Source organism: Copadichromis virginalis, linkage group LG6 (assembly GCF_057382275.1).
Source record: "Copadichromis virginalis isolate Kocher_CV1m ecotype Utaka linkage group LG6, C_Virginalis_male_GT1.1, whole genome shotgun sequence".
Taxonomy (NCBI): domain Eukaryota; kingdom Metazoa; phylum Chordata; class Actinopteri; order Cichliformes; family Cichlidae; genus Copadichromis; species Copadichromis virginalis.
Window position 1 is genome coordinate 35,922,973 of NC_140623.1, and position 20,072 is coordinate 35,943,044.

The window sequence follows — 20,072 nt, forward strand, 5'->3', positions numbered from 1 at the left end:
TAATATTATGCCCCACTGACTTCATCATTTTAAAAAAAAGACACATTTCAAGTAAAAACCAAGTATTTCCTAATAATTATATTTTGAAAGAGTGAGGCAAAAATGCCTGACTCTTTCATTTAGGACTGTTTCTTTAAACAAGACTTTTGCCTCCTCATGTGTCAAGTTCTGTATGTAGTTTAATCCACATCCACATTTTTGTGTCAGAGCCTGTGCACAGCTCATTCAATGTGAGATTTACTGTGGTTTGTTGCATGTAACCAGAGCTGAGTTTATAAAAACCAGGGAAAGGTGCATGTAAAATATAAATTCACACAAAACTTAGTTTAAGTTACCAAACTCAATCACTAGGTGGCAGACAGCTATGAAGCTGTTATCCAAGCTATGAAGCACAATAGCTGTTCGTTTACACCAATGACTGCAGAATGACTGTTTTGTCCTTCCAGTTACTGTTTTCTGCAGTCATGATGGGTAACCACGGGACAACAAACCCAGGAACACACAGGACTTAAATACAAAGAGTGATAATGAGGGAATCAGACACAGGAGGGGAGCACTGCAGGGAGCAATCGTACATCACAAGGAGTGGAGGAAGCAAAACTGAAAACATTAACAAAGGACGCAAGACTATCAACGTGAAAGGCACGGAGATGCGGACTTGACAGGGACACACGTCTGATGGGAGACAGAGCAAACATGGAGAACAGGGAGACTTCACTGTCTATGGAGAGAAGAGGAGATGAATAAACACATAGACAAGGGTGACTCGACATGAAACGAGGAACACAGGAACGGCACAGAGAAAACACGGAGACAGACTATACACAGCCTAAGATAAACACTGAGGGAGGGAGAACTACAGTCAATAAGAGCCTAAGACATAAAAGAGAGTCAAAACTGTGAATAACACTCAAAGAATATTGTAACCCAACCAGTGCAGGGGCAGAGTCCCTACAGCCCGGACTCTGCGTTGTGTAATTTTGTGTTGGATTGGGGTGTACAGAGTAGGGGTGGGTTTTGATTATCGATTTATCGATTAAAATCGATTCTAGCTTGGATAACGTGATATCATTCATTAAAATCCTGAATTGATTTTTTAAATATAAAATTACTTTGCCCGAAACACCAGAATATCAGGTTAAACCTCACAAAATTTCAACAACCACCAAACAGCTAAAACAGTAAACGAGAGCATCAAAACAAAACGCATGTTAGCTTGAAAAGTTAACAAATTGACAACAGCTTAAGGAAAACAAGTATTAACTGTAATAAAATGGTAAAACATAATAATAACCCTTTTTTGCACGCACGAGATCGGGGTCGGATCAAAAAATAGGCGTGCACTATTAACACCGAAAACATGGTCGGTTTTGAGTTTTGCGCATGCGCAGTAACAACAAGTAGGACAGCTTGATAGGTAGGATGTTTTGTCAGAATACCTGCAATGTAGCATCATGATGCTAACGGAGTTCTGGCTAAAACCACTAACTCTGGATACGAGCGTGACACTGCAACTGCTGCGGGCGGACGGGACGAGAGAGGAAAACCAACACTAATAAGAGGAAGGGGGGGAGGGGATGACAGATGGTGTAACCCTGGACACATCACTGTGAAAGAAATACTGTGTAGCAGAAACATTGAGCTGTTAGCCATTAGCATGCCTCCGTACTACCTCCCCAGGGATGTTATCACTAGGGTTGCCAACTCCCTGAAAAATAAATAAGGGACACCTCGTGGCCAGGACCGGGCGACCCAGTTGTCTTCACCCTTCCCAGTGTGGTGAATTTTCTAGCTCTTTTTTTGTGTGTGAAATTATTTTTTTAACCATTTGACTTGAAGTTGATTTAAGTAGATGCATATTCTATTCTTTGTGATATCAACACATGTGAAACAAATGATCATTTAGCTATTTATTTTTAGCTCAAAATGACAACATTAACACAATAAAACAGGTCTCTTTCTTAAACAGAAGCCTGTCATGCTTAACTTTTGAGAATATAAGTAAATCTTTCTTTAAAAGAACTCTGTCCTGCTTAACTTAAAATAATAGAAAACAATAGAAAGAAAAATATTCTTGTAACAGTGCCAAGCTGGTCAAGAAGGCTCACCAGCGCCTCTTCTTCTTGAGGACTCTGAGGAAGAACCACCTGTCCTCAGACATCCTGGTGAACTTCTATCGCTGCACCATCGAGAGCATCCTGACCAACTGTATAACAGTCTGGTACGGGAACTGCTCTGCCTCGGACCGGAAGGCGTTGCAGAGGGTCGTGAAAACTGCCCAGCGCATCGCCGGAGCACCACTTCCTGCCATAAAAGACATCTACAGGAAGCAGTGTCTGAAAAGGGCTGGGAAAATCATCAAAGACCCCAGTCACCCATCACATGGACTCTTCACCCTCCTGCCCTCTGGGAGGCGCCACAGGAGCCTCCGGACTAAGACCACCAGGTACCGGAACAGCTTCTTCCCCACAGCTGTCAGACTCCTGAACTCTGCCTCCTGACATCTGACCCACGTTAAACTCATGGACTGAACATACACACACCCACAATGGACAACTGTACCCTCAAACACACAATAATAACATGGACTGAACCACCACTCACAACCACTAGCACTTTATATAGCCTCTGTAGAAACTATCTACACCCTCACTTATCTTAACTGCACTACTGTATAGCTCTGTGTAAATAATCATTCTGTACATTCGATAATCTTTAATCCTACAACTGTTTACAACTTGCATAGTTCCCATTTCTGTATAGCTGTATATCTCGGATTCTGTAAAGTTATTTATTTCATATTCTGTATAGTTTTTCATATTTATATCCTGTTCATAGCCTGTACATACTTATAGTTATAGAATATTCACAACATACTTCATACCGTGTACATTATAACATACCATAATAGACCCATTTCTGTAATATACTCACATATCTATATTATTGCTGTTAAAGATATTCTATTATCAAAGTACTCAGATGCAATGAAATATCACTCAGACACTTAGAGCAGTTTTAAACGTGCACGGGTGAGAGACTCAGGGAGAGACTCACACACCTCCTTGGTGCAGTCTGGCTTTATTTATACACATCATGAAGCATACAAAAAAGGAAATATCATCCTTATCTTGTCAAGAAAACAGGTGTGGTTTATCAAAAAACTTCGTGTTCTCTACAAGGTTGTTTCTTACTCGTGGGTGGCGGTTTCCTGCTAGTGTGAAGGCAAACAGTGACAATGTGAAGGCAAAGACTGATAATGTGAAGGCAAGCAGTTTCCGTTATAAAGTAGGGAGCCAGCAATTAAAATATGCAGCTGGTTGAGTACAGAACAGAAATATAAACACTCTTAGCTGATTATTATATGAATAATAAAATCCTTAAAAGCAAAAATACTCTGACATTCCCTCCTGTTGTTTAGATTTCTCACATGACAGTACTGTTATTTTTGTCAGTTCATAACCTCTTGTCTAAACATTTTCGGTTTGAACGTCATAAAACAGTCCTGTGTTCAATTAAACTAAACATTACTGTATGGATCATCTTTCAAAATTTCTTCCATTTGAGACGTCATCACATAAGCATTGATAGAAGTTGTCACCATGTTTGATACCATTTTCTTCAGACAGGGTACTACACATGTTGTGAAAACACATAACAGTAAAAGCAAAAATGCTATTCCAACAAGTCCTTTAATCAGAAGGGACTTCCATGAACCACCTAGTAACCATGTCAACCAATCATCAGTGCTTGTGACATAGTCTTGTTGTTCAGCATCTTTAATCTTTCTCAAGGTGTTCAAAGCGTCGGTCATGTTTTGTGAGTGTATGTTGTCTGGGATGTATGTACAACATGTAGTGTCAAACAATACACACAAACCTCCTTTTTCAGCTAGAATCATGTCTAGTGCGACTCTGTGTTGCATCACTACAATGCGTATTGCGTCGATTTCTTCATTTTGCGCTTTGTTGATTTTCATTGAAGCATTTAGGAACAGTCCAAATCGATAGTCAAGTGTCTCGATCCTCAGCATGTTTTTCCCAACTCCTACCCAAGGGAACAAGGAGTGGAGGACTTTCTGACCATCAGTCCATAGTTTGAAGTTCTTGGGCACATCTGATCCATAGATTGAGTCATGTGGCATTACTTCAGTGACTTCAGCAACTTCACGTTTTGCTCTTGACGTGTGTGTCTCTGCTGTGATCTTGAAGGTGTGGTCTGAAATTAGTACTGGTGCACACAGACCGGTGGAGTTCGGTGGGAGCATGAAGTAGGTTTTAGGCCCGCAGGCCCAAGCGGCTCCCTGGACCCAGAAAGTTCCATTTTTGAAGGTGTGTATTCCTTTGGATTGGGTCAGGTCAAGTGTCTGTGTGCAGTTGCGGTTTCGTCCAAGTTTCCTGTTTCCATCGGAGAAGTTGAAACACATTGGGTGCTGTATGTCCGGCGGCAAAACTATGGCGAATGATTTGTTTTTTGTGTTGTTGGCTTTGACGTTTACCCAATGTTTTTCGTTGCAGGTGTAGTTCCAGTTCGTCAGATTGTAGGCACAAGGGGTTGTCTGTTCAATTAGAATACGTCGTTGTGAAAGTGGTTTCGTGACACGTTTGACGTCTGTGTCACTACACCATGGAATTAGGTCTTCTTTCTTTGTGCTTTGACCTTTTAGGGTCAGTCCTGTTGCCATCAAATCTCTGCGTGTGCAATTGCCAGTTGTTGCTTTGTTGAACACACACATCGCTTCGTCAAGTTCAGGTGCCTTTCCATATATTGTTGCGTGTACGGCTGTTGTTGGCATATGTGAACATACATAGCATTCCGTGCTGTTGTCGGTGCGTGTTCTATCATACACATATCTATACCACGCGTTGTTCATCCATGGGTGGTTATGGTCTTGGTTCAGGTCACGCAGATGCGAATTATCATGTGTCCATCTTTTTTGCAGGTGGTGTTGTTTATTTCCTCTCATCTGGGTGAGTGTTAGTAGGCTCACTAGGAGCGCAATGCTGGCCACTAGGAGGACAAGTGTCTTCATGATGACCAGGCACACCTAGACTTCTGGTGAGTAGACTATTGGCGAGAAGTAAAAAAGGGCGGGATATACCCAATCAGCCCTTCCCTTCACCAATAGATCACCTAGAAGCCAGGGGAGCCGGCGTCTAAGCGTCTGGATTGTCACTCACTTTTTTACAGTGGCTTTGGTGGATCCAAGATGGTCTTTCTGCTATTTTGCAGGCGGTGGGTGTGGTAAGTAGGACTTGGTATGGGCCCTCCCACCTTGGTGAACTCCAATTCTTTCTCTGGAGTACTTTGATCAGGATCCAATCACCTGGTTGTAACCTGCAAGACACTGGAGAGAAATCACTCGGCAGTTGGTTGTTTAACACAATCTCTTTATTTTCAAACAGTTTAGTCATCCATTCTGCTAGGGTAGTTTCCCTTATTGATTTATTAATAGGTTCACTGGTAATTGGCAATGGAAACGCTCTCCCGTGGATGATTTCAAAAGGTGTAAGTTTCTGAGAACCTTGTGTTATTCTCATCCACATCTTTACTAGGCCTAGACATTCAGGCCATGGTCTTCCTGTTTCTTCCATGCATTTTCTTAATCTCTGTTTTATTGTGCCGTTAGTTCTTTCCACTAATCCTGTGCTTTGTGGGTGATATGCACAGTGATGTTTGATGCTAAATCCTAGAGCTTCAGAGACTTTGCTGATGATGTCATTAACAAAATGTGTTCCATTGTCTGACCTTATCAGACTGGGAATGCCATATGTGGGGATGAAGTGATTGCATAAACACTTTGCCACTGATATTGCATCTGCTCTTTTTACTGGATAGATTTCTGGCCATTTTGAAAATACATCTATAATTACTAGAGCATATCTTGATGCTTGGCATTCGTTAAGTTCAATAAAATCCATGTGGATTGTATGGAAAGCTAGCCTCTCTTAGGTCTTAAGTTTCCTTGTGAGTTGTGTTGTTTTTTTTTGTTTTTTGTTTTTTGACAGAATAGGCATGTTCTTACAAATTATTCGCTAAAGTTTCAAAATTTATAGTGTGTATTGCATTGTTTATCTATACTATATCTCCCTCCTGTTGACACAGGTGTTTACCTCATGTGTCACTACAACCGCTGTCCTGTGTAATGACTCTGTTAATATAGGTTTTCCATCACAGACCATTAAGTCATCTTTCAGTTTACTCCACATTTCAGCCACTTGTTTTGTTCAGTGATTGTTGCAGCTTGTTGTTCGGTTTTTAGTACATCAAGTGGTATTTGTAGGCAGTAGTTGGTTTCTAGTAGCTCTGCCGATTGTTTGCAGCCTGTTTTGCTGCTTGTTCTGCAAAATTATTTCCTTTTGTGACAATATAATTGTCTTTTTGATGTGCTCCACATGTGCACAGTGCCAATTGTTTTGGCAAGGTGATCACTTCCAGCAAGATTTTTTTTTTTCTTCTCTATAGATGGAACATTACATTCTCACTTGAGGCATTTTTAGATAATTTCTAGTTTTTCAAAGAATTCACACATCTCACACATCTTACATATTTTAAACAAGTATTGTCACAAATTTGTTTCCAAATCAACAAAATAAAATAATCAAACAAAACCGAAAACATACATGAGTCAGGACCCAAAAAGAAAAATGCTGCTACTGAAACAGAGCAGACATGTGAGGGAAAACTGAGCTCACAGACAGCTGCATGTGTTGGCTTTTATGCAGCTTCTGCTCTAAAAACAAATAAATAAAAAATAAAAGAAAATGTGTAACATGCTCATCAACTTAGCGGTGTCCACATATTTAATTCAGCTTCACAATCCTGTAACTTTAGCTGTTGTCTACAGGGTTTGGCTTATTAGTTGTTACTATAGATGTGCTCTATATCTCAGTAATATTTTATCCAGGTTTTCAAGCATGTCAAGTGCCTCTATGCACCTAAGTAGTTTAGATATTTCCTTTATTTTCTTCATCTCCTATGTCATTATACTGAGTTTGAGCAAACCTTAAGCTTGATGCAGACTACTTCATAACAATTGTCCATCTCACATCATACTGACTAGGTTACTTCTTATTATTATCATCTTTTTCTTTCCATATAATAACAACAGTATATTACAACATTTTATCAGTGTATATAAAAGTGTATATTACTATACTACTACTGAGCCAATTTAATAGTTGGGATCATCTTACTCAGCAAACAGATAACTTAGAATTCATCCAATCTGTACAAATTTGCTTCTTCTCTGAACAGGTTTGTGCCTACTTTTTAGACTGGTCTTCTGTTTGCCTCATCTCAGATCCAACCTTCGGTCACTTTCATTCTTTCTGTTGCATGTCTAACCAAGCAATTTATTATTATATATTTTATATTTTATTTTGTGTCCATCAAGGGCTTCGGGTGATCTGCAGCTTCACCTTTTCCCAAGCTGGAGACATTTACCTTTTCACACACTTTCCTTGGCTGACCAATGACACAGCCTTAATGTACCTTATGCATCTCTCTATTTTATTTAAAAGGTTTTCGTGTGAATTATTTCCTTTTATTTATTTTATACATTCTGGGCATGAACGTCTTGCCAACTATGTTTCATTGTTAATATAAGTTTACAGGTTGTTATCCTTCCTATTATTAGTTTCAATACATTAAAAATAAGTTCTAATGTAATTTTGTCTTTATTTATTTTATTTTTGTACTTCTTATATTTATATCTATTCGTTGAGGTCTGTTTCCAACCTTTTTAAACTACTTTGATCTCTAGTTTTCACTTAATAAGGGTTTTATCAGTCACTGCAGTTTGTCCGGCGCCTGGACATTTTTCTCTAGCCACTGCTCGTCAGCAGTGAGTTTTGTTGATTTATTACCCATTTTTCTTTCTTATTATTTTTATTAGCTCATAGATATATTTACGTTTACACACACATACACACCCGTGGTGCTTTCTCTGGCACGAGGAATGGGAGAGGCTATTGACACGGCCTTCTACTTTCAAGCTAGCCTTGAAAGCGGTGTCAATTTTATGTGATGAAACACAACCTTTTCCCGTTCCACCAGAACTCGAGCAACCAACGGTAAACAATTCGGTGGAGTAGTTCAGCCTCCTTAATGTGCTGTAAAATCAACTTACTCCACCAACAAAACAGTAAAACAACAGATTATACGCGTAATGAGTTTTGTTACGCCCCAGTCTAGGGGTACAGGAACGCAACACAAGTTTGAAAGAATTGCCCCGCCCTGGTCCCCAAAACCATACACAAAGGGAAACCAATTTCTTAGTGAATCGTGATTTATTTTTCTGCACTGCAAAAATGAAGCTCCGGGGTGAACAAAGGCCAAAATAACAAACAAAACAAGCTAAGTCAGGAGGAGGTGTTATCTACAACCCTATGTGAAATCAAATATCAAACAAAAGACAAGCGCTACACCTAACTCCCTAACTGAAATAAACAGGAGAAAACAGTGCAAGGAAAAACAATAAGGCAGCTCACCCCTTCTGTTGCAGTGCTATTTACAAGGCTATTTACAATGAAAACTAATGTACACACTATATACAAAACTCCAAAAAAGTCGCACAAAGTCACAGGCACAAAAGTCTCAGGTTTTGGAGGCCAGGGTCAGGTCTGCTGCTGCTGTCAGTGGCTGCCCCGGGACAACTGCTGGTGAGGGATTTGAAGAAGATCACATGGCCAGGGGACCAATCAGCAGCCGTCAGCTCATCCACTCCGGGACCTGCAAAGACTTAAAGGAACAGACAACAACAGCCACCAAAACAGATTATGGACAGGGCCATAACAGTTTTTTATTCTGGGCAACACTGTGTCTTTCTACATTGCTCCAAGCCCTCTTTCAGGCGAGCTGCTTCGTAACCTCTACGAGTCCTTTTTCAGACGAGAATGTTACTATCCTGTCGTATTTTGACATTAAACTTGCTCCAAGCCCTCTTTCAGGCGAGCTGTAACCTCTACCAGTCCTTTTTCAGACGAGAATGTTACTTAATTAATCTGTCATACATTGACGGGAAACTATTTAATGTATAGACCACAGGTTGCCTCAGTCGTTTTGCGCAAGATGTGAGTGAGTGCTAAATATTCACCTGAGTTATTGTGTGGTTGCTTTGGTTTCCTTCATCAACCCCTGAAGTCGTGGACCTCTTATAAGAACGCTGGCCAGAACCCGAACGTCACGTCTCTGGACTTTATCCTCTGCCTGGAGAGGAGTCGACAGCGTGGGCTTCTCACGACGTCAGGACTTGACGAAGGTCTCCTATTGGAGCATTGAAAAAAATATCAATGTCCACTCCGGCTCGAAGGACCAATTAAATGTTAAAGATATTCTATTATCAAAGTACTCAGATGCAATGAAATATCACTCAGACACTTAGAGCAGTTTTAAACGTGCACGGGTGAGAGACTCAGGGAGAGACTCACACACCTCCTTGGTGCAGTCTGGCTTTATTTATACACATCATGAAGCATACAAAAAAGGAAATATCATCCTTATCTTGTCAAGAAAACAGGTGTGGTTTATCAAAAAACTTCGTGTTCTCTACAAGGTTGTTTCTTACTCGTGGGTGGCGGTTTCCTGCTAGTGTGAAGGCAAACAGTGACAATGTGAAGGCAAAGACTGATAATGTGAAGGCAAGCAGTTTCCGTTATAAATTAGGGAGCCAGCAATTAAAATATGCAGCTGGTTGAGTACAGAACAGAAATATAAACACTCTTAGCTGATTATTATATGAATAATAAAATCTTTAAAAGCAAAAATACTCTGACAATTGCTAATATATATTGTAATATATCTATATCACTAAAGCACTTCTGGATGGATGCAAACTGCATTTCGTTGCCCTGTACCTGTGCATGTGCAATGACAATAAAGTTGAATTCTATTCTATTCTATTTAGTGCATTTAGTACAATTGGCTTCAGTTGAGGTATTATTTCAGCTTTTCTAATGCTAATCAGCTGCTCCTGTTTGTAAACCCACTTGTTCCCATGATTACGCATCATAACTCATCATCATTATTCACCTATGTATTACTTTTATGTATTAGTCATCTATTTGTTGTAATCATCTATCCTTGCAGTTGTTTATTACACAAAATAAATTATATTATCACACTTCTGGCCACATAGCGCTGATATTCACTGCACATGCCCATATTAACTTTTTCCAGCCAGGTGTTTTCCTTTTCCCATTCTTCCCTTTCTCTGAGGGAAACAAACATTGCTGCTCTAATGCTGGGCTTACACTGTGCGGTTTTAGGCCCATTTTGAGCCGATTTTTGAGTGATCGGACCGATTTTGGCCTTCATCGTGCGTCATGTAGTATACGTTGGGTAACGAGAAGTGATTAACACCTCACGACCAGTTCCCGATCATCAATCGCTCGTGAGGGTGTCACCGCAGCTGCTCGCGCGCAAACACGTAAACGTCGGTGAAAAAGACGGAGCAGCACGGCAGTGCAGCGTGTGATCTGGACACAAGCGATGGAGGCACAACTTGTAGAACTTTGGAAAGCTCATCCGAGCCTTTTCGATGTGGCCTCACAAAATTATCACGACCACAACAACCGTGAAAATAGTTGGATTTACACTGCTGCTTAATCACAGCTGCCTGATCAATGTTTTTCATTAGCAATTTAGCAAAGTTGATGGTGGTGGTGTGTCTGTGTGAGTGAAAGACAGAGAGAGAGAGCGACAGATTTTCTGTTATAACCTTCATTTTATGGCGGGGGTAACTACTTTGGCACAACAGCGGCACAGTGTGAGCACTCAGGTCGCATCAGAGCATCGGGCGGTACAGTGTGAGAGTACATCGTGACCTATGAACTTCTAACCCCTGTGAGTCAATCGTGCAGTTTGAGCAGGAGCTGAATAACGTGACTGAAAAAATCACACAGTGTCTGCCCAGCTTTAGGTGTACTGTCGTCCGAGACTTGCACCGCAGTGTCGGCGTTTGTTTCCCTGTTGGCCATGCTTCTTGTTGTGGTCACCTGTTGTCTTCCGGTATTTTCTCCGAAAGCGACCTTTCCTCGACCAATGAGATGAGCGGTAATCTGAATTGTCATACTCGAATTGTCATAAGTGTGCTGTCAGCTCATTGGTCACAAAGCAGGAGAGGGGCTGGGAATTATGTTTTCAAACAAGGCGTTAATTCCATAAACATTTATAGACTACTTTTGGTTCTCACTGTATTACGGGACAAAGTGCGTCCCTTATTAGCTCAATACGGGACGTGTACTTTTGTTTCGAAATACGGGACGATTCCGTATTTTAAGGGACGGTTGGCAACCCTAGTTATCACGATAACAGAGTATGTCCTCCCCTTGGCCAACGTGGATGCAGCCTGTGACTCTCTCCACTCTGTGGTCAGCAGACTGCAAATGCAATCTCTGAGAGCCCTTCTTCTAATATCAGGGGACTTTAATCATGTCTCACTGGACTTGGACATTGGACATGCCCAACCAGAGACAATAAAACACTAGACTTACTGTAGGCCAATGCAGAAGGGCATAAAGTTCATCTCTCCCTCCCCTGAGCTGCAGAGATGGTCAGAGGAGAGCGAGCAGGCTCTTAAGGACTGTTTTGAGTCTACTATGTGGGAGGTGATCTGTGACGACCACAGTGAGGACACTGACAGCCTTGTGACATGCATTACGGACTATATTAACTTCTGTGTGGATAACACTGCACCCACCAGGATTGTGCGGTGTTTCTCCAACAACAAGCCTTGGATTACCCCAGAAATTAAAGCCCTCCTCAAGCAGATGAGGAGATCCTTCAAATCTAGAGACAAGAAGGAGTTGAAAAGGGTGCAGAGAGAGCTGAGAGGACTGATAAGGAATGGGTAGGACAGCTACAGGCAGAAGACTGAGAACCAGCTTCAGCAAAACAACAAAGTCTAGAGAGGCCTTAGAACCATCTCAGGCCACAAAGATCAGAACCCTCTGCCCGTGGGGGATGTGAGGTGGGCAAATGAACTGAATCAGTTCTTTAATAACAGGTTTGATTCATCCATGAGGCAGTCTTCAACATCGGCTGCAGACTCACACACCCCCACTGCTGCTGTTCCACCCCTGACACCTCAGACACTTCACACCTCCTCTACTCACCCTGCTCACTACTCCCCACCCCCAACAACAGTTCCAATACACATTCAACACAAGGCTTCAGCCTGTCTCTCTCAAACACCCAGGTTAGGAGGGAAATGAGAATTAAAGCCAAGAAGGCAGCGGGTCCAGATGGCATCAGCTCAGGTCGTCAGGTCCTGCGGAGACAAACTGTGTGGGGTGATGGAGCACATCTTCAACCTGAGACTGGGGAGAGTCCCACAGCTCTGGAAAACCTCCTGTGTTGTACCAGTGCCAAAGACTCCACGTCCAAAAGACCTCAACAGCTACAGGCTGGTGGCTCTGACATCCGACCTGATGAAGACCCTGGAGCGGCTGGTCCTGAATCAGCTTCGGCCCCTGGTGAGCTCATCACTTCAGTTTGCCTACCAGCCTGGCATTGGAGTGTATGATGCCGTCATTCACCTCCTACATTGTTTCCTCTCTCACCTGGAGGGCGCTGGGAGCACTGTGAGAATCATGTTCTTAGATTTCTCTAATGCCTTTAATGCCATTCTTCCCACAGTTCTGAAGGACAAGCTGGAGAACACAGGAGTGGACCATCACCTCACTACATGGATACTGGACTACCTCACCGATTGACCACAGTATGTGAGAACTCAGGGCTGTGTGTCAGACAGGGTTGTCTGCAGTACAGGGGCCCCATGGGGAATGGTTCTGGCTCCGTTCCTCTTCACCATCTACCGTACACTGCAAACTTCTCCCAAAAATCCACCCAGTGCCTCCTTCAGCAGTTATCTGATGACTCTGCAATAGTCAGACTCATCACTGATAGGGATGACAAAGAGTACAGAGAACTGACCAATGACTTTGTGGACTGGTGCCAGCAGAACTGCCACCAGATCAACACTAATAAAACCAAGGAGCTGGTGTCAGACTTCCGCAGGCACAAACATCCTCCACTGCAACCACTAAGCATCCAAGGTATGGCCATTGAGGCTGTGGACAGCTACTGGTACCTTGGTGTTTATCTGAACAATAATTCAGACGCCCTCTACAGAAGAGGGCAGACAAATGGTCAAAATTAGGCGAATCTACAGTGCATTTCCAGCTCAACAGCGACACCCTGTGACGTATTCAAGTCACTACCTTACAATATTAAACCAAAAACACAAACTCTATGTCACCCAGTAAATATTCTGTTCTATTTACTGGGGACATTTCATTCTTGCATGTACCAACTTCCTGTTTGTCATTCATAGTAAAATAAAAATGCACAACTTAATGTCAGCACTTGTGTCATCACAGGTTCACACAGAACCCTCTGGCTCTGTATCCTGTCTTCACCAAATGGCCAAGGAATAAGCTCAACACAAACAAGATGGCCATATCCAGCTCAACAATTTTTAAAGTGCTAACAGGTGATTCTTTGAGACCACAGATTTTTCCCCCACAGTTTATTGTTTTACTACTAGAAGTGATGAGTATACTTTTAATAATCCTACAGCAGTAATTAATCACAGAGCTGGGAGATGAATTGAATTATGATTTAAATCACAACTCTGGCTTTTAACAACTAATTAAACAAGATCATTGGGATGAACCGTTACGGTTCATCGCTCAACCCTGTGACCTGAGACATCAATCAGTGAAAACTGTGCGCCAATAAGGAGCGTCAGATGCCTTCTGAAGGTGGGTGTGATGTTTAAAAGGAAGTGTATCCTGAAACATTTTTATTGATATTGTGGCATGCAGAGGAATAGTGATGTGCGAATCATGAACGAATCGCTCAGTACTCGAGAATCACTTTACTGACTCGTGTATAATGATTCACAAGACCAACTGACTCACTGACTCATTCCTGTTGCTATTGGCAAACTAATTTCATTAGTAGAAATATATCTAGCTTATAATTAAAATTGTGTGGGGGGGGGGGGGGGGGAAACAGCCAGTTTCTTAACAAAAGCATTTCTGCTCTGAACTGGAAGAAAAAACTCTGAGTAGAAAGCTCACATCAAGACAATAGCTTCCCAGTTCACAGTAGCATCGCTCTGCTAACATGCTAACAGCACATTTGAGTTACTCACCCCCTCGCTCCTGTGCTGAATTATAGCGTAAACGAATCACTCAGGACTCACTCACCTCCTCATTTAGATGAGAAAATATATATTTGACACATTTGAGGAAAATACTAATAAAATAAAATAAATGTTCCCTTTAGAAATCTTTTTTTTGTTTTTGCTCTTTTTTGCTCTATAAAAACAGTTGTTTTTCTTTTTCAATCACTCATCTTAGCAGTAGGATTAACATGAAAATCCTTCTCGATTCAGTAAAAAGAATTGAATATACCATCAGAATCTTAGCCAAGATACTCTACATAAATTTGGAGCTTGCTGTTCAACCCAATAACTGTCAGTGACTTTGTACCATAGTATAAACACAACATTGAAGATAACAGTTAACCTTACAGTAATTCCTGTATTACTGTAAGGTTCGGTACCTTACAGTATGAAAAAGAAAAGCCCAACAGACAAACCCCTCTGAGCAAGTACTTGGCGACAGTGGGGAGGAAAAACTTTCTTTTAAGAGAAAGAAACCTCCGACAGAACCAGGCTCAGTGAGGGGACGGCCATCTGTCACGACCAGTCCGGGGATTTTCATAAATCACTCAATGGATTAAAGAGCTATTATTTATATCAGTGATAGAAAGCTCCAAAACAAGAACAAGAAGAAGGACAACCTGACTGTTTACCTTAGTTTTGTTCAAGCTTCAAACAAAGCAGCAGTGTATAACCACTTAATTTTAATTAATTGTTCAGTAAACATTGCTCTGAGGGACTGTAAAGACCTCACTCTATTATACAGCATTTCATTATATCTGCCTATCATTACTTGGCAATAGTTCGGAATAAAACAGGGATATATGTCCATTAAATATTTCACATTATTTTACATTTTCCTCTCAACAACTCGCTCTCCTTCATTTCTATCAGTGTTACCCACACACATGTTAAGATCTGGGTAAATGAACAGCTGCTACTGCTGGACCTGTATCTGCGAACGATCCATTGAGGGGGATGTTTTTGGCGTTGCCTGTGTGTGTCCCACTGCTTTACACTCGCTGTCCTGGAGAAGCTCCCAGAAATTTTAAATACTTTCAGTTAGGAGAGTAGTGTAATAGGTGATCCTAGCACCAATGATACTGTTCGTCAGCAGTCCACTTTTATCAAACCCAATTCCGATATTGTGTCACATTGTGAGACGTTTTAGTAGGATCCTTAGCATTCACAGGCCAGCTGTAAAATTTGCAATCTTAGTTTCATTCACATCTTTGACCCATTCTGGGACTGCTTTTCTCTATTTAGAAGATACAGTATTTACCTAAATGTGTCAGGTATACCAGTGCATTTGCTGCACATGTACACTCACTGGAGTCTTGTGGAAATACAAAATGCCCTCTGTTCCTGTCAAACAAAAGCTTTATTCTAAATGACTTGATCTCAACAAGTAACATAAACGTTGTCTTCTCAACATAGACAGTGGTCAGAAATGGTAATTTGAGTGTTTTTTCCAAGGAACGCCCCTTCGACTATACATTTTTTTTAGCTCTGAGGAAAGCTAAAAAGGTTCTCCAAGTGGTAGGGCGGTGGACCACTCAACCTTGATGTTTGCTGTTTTTGCATTGCTCTCCTAAACCCAAAATAGTTTTCTGTTTCACTTTTGTGATTTTATTTCTTCTATTCCTCTTATAACTATTTTATGGCTGATTTTAATATTTATATTTACCAGGCTGAACATCTGAATTTTGATGTGTATGAGAATCCCTTAACCTAACCATGTTTCAGCATTTTACATAAGTGTGGTCAGACTCTTTCTCTTTGACAGACTATTTATGATCATAGGTTATTGCATTTGATGTAAACTGTGCCTTGCCTACTCCTAGTTTTAAGTAAACTCTGTCCATGCGAATGCTTTTGAATGCTCTGCTCACTTCAATAATATTTATGATATGGTCAATCATTTCATTGCCATGTGCTTGAGAACTCTGAACCAAATGCACCTCTAAAGCTCAGCCATGTTGTCCTTCAAACCCCCCAAAAAATCACAGTAAAAATACACTTGTACATAATCTGGTCTTCCATAAAAATTGTGATTTTTTTTTTAAGTCTTCTCGTGTTATCTTCCTGAGTTGTCTTCCGCCACCTGTTGGGGCGCTATTTTTGGAAACGTTCATGTGGGTTGTATAGGAACACTCGTTGCGATGGCGACCATCACAGAACTGAAGTGCGGTAAGAGCTCACTGCCATTAGCATAATTCATTATTTTGTTTCCTAACTAGTATCCTAATACGATCTCAGATCAACCCACATAATTTTAGATGTTATTTTACAAGCTAGCGAAAAGCTATGAACACTGGCAAACTATAAAACACAGAAACATCCTTACCAGCCTCCATTCAAAAGTTTAATAAGTCAGCTACCTAAATGGCAGTGGTTTTAGGGATATTTTAAGGATGAATCAACCCATTGCCGCCTTTATTGTTAACACCTATAATTCGATTCGGCATAGCTAAACACGTAATATACTTTATTCGATCTATATTTTTTCAGGAAATTTTCGCTGCTCGCCAGCGCTAACAGCTGCTAGCCAGCTAGTTCAGAGTTAGGCTAGTTAGCATAGGGGGAGGACATGTAATAAACATTTTCATAAAAATAAGAACAGATTAATGGTTGAGAATTACTACGATTTAAAGAGTGTGTTGTGAAGATATTGACATGAATATGAGTTGTTATCGAAGCGGTCTATAGCTTTAAAAATACCAAGAATATGTTAAATTGGTAAATTTCTGTACGGTGTACGTCGTACAAAAACATCCCGCTTTCATTCGTTAGCTAAATTTACTGACCAAACAGATTCGTTGTACCCATAGGGGTTGTTTAGTTTTCCAATCTATTATCCTTTTTTTTTTTTGCTGTGTTAAAAATGTGAATATTTTAGCTTTGAGGGAAACGCTGGAGTCTCGCGGTGTGCTGGGCCAGCTGAAGGCTCGCATCCGGGCGGAGGTGTTCAGCGCCCTGGATGACCAGCGTGAACCGCGACCTCCCCTGTCCCACGAAAACCTGATCATCAACGAGCTCATCAGGGAGTACTTGGAGTTCAACAAGTACAGATACACAGCGTCTGTGCTGACTGCAGGTGGGTGAGGTCCAAAAAAGTGCAAGCTCAACATTTTTTAATTTTTTTTTTTTTACAAACTTTAAGAACTGTAACTACTATTATTATGAGTATGATTTATTACCTACGACCATTCAACTGCTTGTCAACACAAATGTATAATCAGCCAATCACATGGTAGCAACTCAGTGGACTCAACTATGTAGACTTGGTCAAGACAGTGGCTGTCATAACCAGCAACTATTGTTGAGAAAAGTGAATATTTTTTAGCACTGTTTGTTTTCTCAGAGTCGGGCCAACCCGAAGTTCCTTTGGACAGACAGTTCCTGGCGAATGAGCTGAAAGTCACTGAGGATCCAAGCTCCAAGTCAGTGTAAGTGTAGAAAGCAGGATTTAAGAAATACCAGTACATTCTGCTACTGAACATAATGTTCAAAAATTAGCTGAACTCTTTGGGGAATGTTCAGAGTGGGCGTAACAATTTGACAGTGTCCCCATGAATCCTCATCATAGTTGTGCACTGGCTTGATGACTTGGGAATTTATTCTAATTTAAAAAAAAATAAAATAAATTAGCACTTATCTCCATGTACCGCCAGTAAAAACTGAAAGGCGTACAATTTAAAATAATTACTATCAGTCACCTATTTTCCTTCTCTAATGAAAACTTAATTACAATTCTTTTGTTTTTTTATTTTGCAGACCTCTTCTATATGGCTTAGTGTCCCACTTTGTGAACAGCAGTAATAAGGGAGGGAAGGTGTTTCTGCGAGGCGCTGCTGCCATTAACACTCCTGGAACTGATGCCTAAAGTTTGATGATACAGCAGTGACTTACTATGTTGTATCTCGCCTCTGTCCTTGTAGTTATTCAGCCTTTACAGCATAAAGTCTGTAAGGTCTTGTTAGCGCAGTAATCTTTGTGTCTTTGTTATAAATTGCCAAATGTTCTTTGTGGCCTTTTTTACATTTTGAATTTATTATCAGACTTCAACACTTTATTTATATTAGTCACAGTGTAATCCTAATAATTAATAATCCTAATTGTTTTTGTCATAGTTGAGTTAAAGGATTGAGATTACATTTGTGATGTATTTGGTGTTTCATTTTGTAAATATGTGATATTTTTTGACTGATTTTTAACAGTGTAAAAATAATAAAATCTTTATTTTTATTCACCAACTGCAATTGCTGATCTCATTCTCCACCATATGGTGGCAGTGTCACCACAGACAAAACTGAAGTCTGCTTTTTTCATAGGATTAAACAACTTTCCTATTTTTTCAGTCTTATGCAGCCAATCATTTCTAACATGCAGACCAACAGTACTGGGTTTGACTTGTTGGTTTGTCTGGTTCACTGGGGCCTCCCTGTGCTCGCATGTGTCCTACCCAGCATACACACCACATCTCACACTCTGATAGCTACGATAGAATCCGGCCTCACTGCATCCCCGAATTAGATAAACAGCTAAGGAGATGAATGGATGGACATGTTACACTGTAACAGGTCCTAAAAGACCTTACAACATTGAAGATATTGAGAGCAGGACCTTGAGCATAAAAGTTGTAAATATAGCAGAGACCACAGCAAGTGCACTTTAATTAAGCTGCATGCATTAAACAGGCCTCTGAGGCGATCATACAGCTTGTACATTGATATGAAATGTTGCAGGCTTTTCCAAATTTACAAGACTTATTCATTGTGAATGCAAGCACTTTCTCTTTTACAGTTTTCATCATAGGGTGATTAAAGTAGCTGCTCCTCAACGTTGACCAAAATAACACTTTCCTGTGATTGTTTTAGTGGTCATTGTATTGTGTGAAACTAAACCCACCCATGATCCAAAGCTGTGCCCTTCAGTTGCTTATATAAATGAACCTAAACTAAGGTATAATGCATCTTCCAGACTTTATTCTGTAGCTTCTCTCTTTCATGTTTACTTCTTTTTCTCATTTGCTTGCTGCAGCTTAAGAGAAAAGGCAATGAGGTCCTTCTTACCTTGATAATTTTATTTTATCTGACCCCAAAGACCACAAAACAACAACAGTAAATCAACAAAACTTAATTATATCTATGTGTATACTGTGTGTAGCCCAGATCCCACGCTAATTATGCACTGCGTCGAGCTTTTCACATAGTTTCTCACCGTTTTAAGGAACTTGACATTTTTTTCTCAAACTTAAAGCCCTAAGTTTCTGGAAGTGATTATCTACTGAGGCAGCCTTTTATTTCTTATCCTGATTACTGATGTTGGGCACTTAGTTGCACTGTTTAAACCATTTGTAACCTGCTCTACGTCTAAGTTATTTTTAGGTTATACACATTTGTTTCTGCTCATCATAGGTCTCAGATTCATCCACTGAAACAGTGAAGTGATAATACTGAGCACATGGTGTATTATCTTGAATTTGGCCACAAAATGATTGATGTACCTTTAGTGCAGCTTGTTGAAGAGCTTAACTGTCTACGGTGTCCTAATTTATTGTTTCCTAGTATCAAATGAAAATAGCGCTATGTCTTTGTTCGTCTGAAAATGTCTGAATTTACATGGTTTTACAAAAACAAACCTGATTTTTCCTTAAAGCTGAGGTACTCAAATACCTACTTCACTGACATCTATATCCATTCTCTTTAAAATGGCTTTACAAGCTCCTGAAGTTGAACAATGACATGATTGTTCAATTGGCAGCTTGCCCCATAATTGGTAGCATTTCTTCTCCACTGTATAAATTAGTTGTATGCAAAACAGGCAGCTGTATAAATAGTGTTAAATGCAGTGATCCTTTGACTGCTGCAGACTGAACTGACGTTTGCCTCTGTGC

General features: G+C 40.6%; 2 protein-coding genes across 2 annotated transcripts; one reads left to right on the forward strand and one right to left on the reverse strand.

Moving 5' to 3' along the window:
• Nucleotides 1–3,012: 3,012 nt before the first annotated feature.
• On the reverse strand, nt 3,013–9,786 carry LOC146708354 (uncharacterized). Its single transcript, XM_085460192.1, has 2 exons — nt 9,098–9,786; nt 3,013–5,347 (listed from the first exon to the last, which is right to left on the reverse strand). The coding sequence occupies exon 2, from the start codon at nt 5,030–5,032 to the stop codon at nt 3,521–3,523; it is 1,512 nt and encodes a 503-aa protein (XP_085316318.1). The 5' UTR covers nt 5,033–5,347; nt 9,098–9,786; the 3' UTR covers nt 3,013–3,520.
• Nucleotides 9,787–16,278: 6,492 nt separating this feature from the next.
• cep20 (centrosomal protein 20) lies at nt 16,279–18,430 on the forward strand. Its single transcript, XM_085460193.1, has 4 exons — nt 16,279–16,363; nt 17,073–17,270; nt 17,538–17,622; nt 17,951–18,430. Exons 1-4 carry the CDS (start codon nt 16,336–16,338, stop codon nt 18,057–18,059), a joined length of 420 nt encoding a protein of 139 aa, XP_085316319.1. The 5' UTR covers nt 16,279–16,335; the 3' UTR covers nt 18,060–18,430.
• Nucleotides 18,431–20,072: the final 1,642 nt, after the last annotated feature.

What these genes read in the sequence shown, in the direction of transcription:
- LOC146708354 (XM_085460192.1), bottom strand. Translation starts at nt 5,032, where the DNA reads ATGAAGACACTTGTCCTCCTAGTGGCCAGCATTGCGCTCCTAGTGAGC.
- cep20 (XM_085460193.1), top strand. Translation starts at nt 16,336, where the DNA reads ATGGCGACCATCACAGAACTGAAGTGCG. An exon ending in CATCACAGAACTGAAGTGCG is followed by an intron (nt 16,364 to 17,072) that starts GTAAGAGCTCAC and finishes TGAATATTTTAG; the next exon opens with CTTTGAGGGAAACGCTGGAG. An exon ending in AGCGTCTGTGCTGACTGCAG is followed by an intron (nt 17,271 to 17,537) that starts GTGGGTGAGGTC and finishes TTGTTTTCTCAG; the next exon opens with AGTCGGGCCAACCCGAAGTT.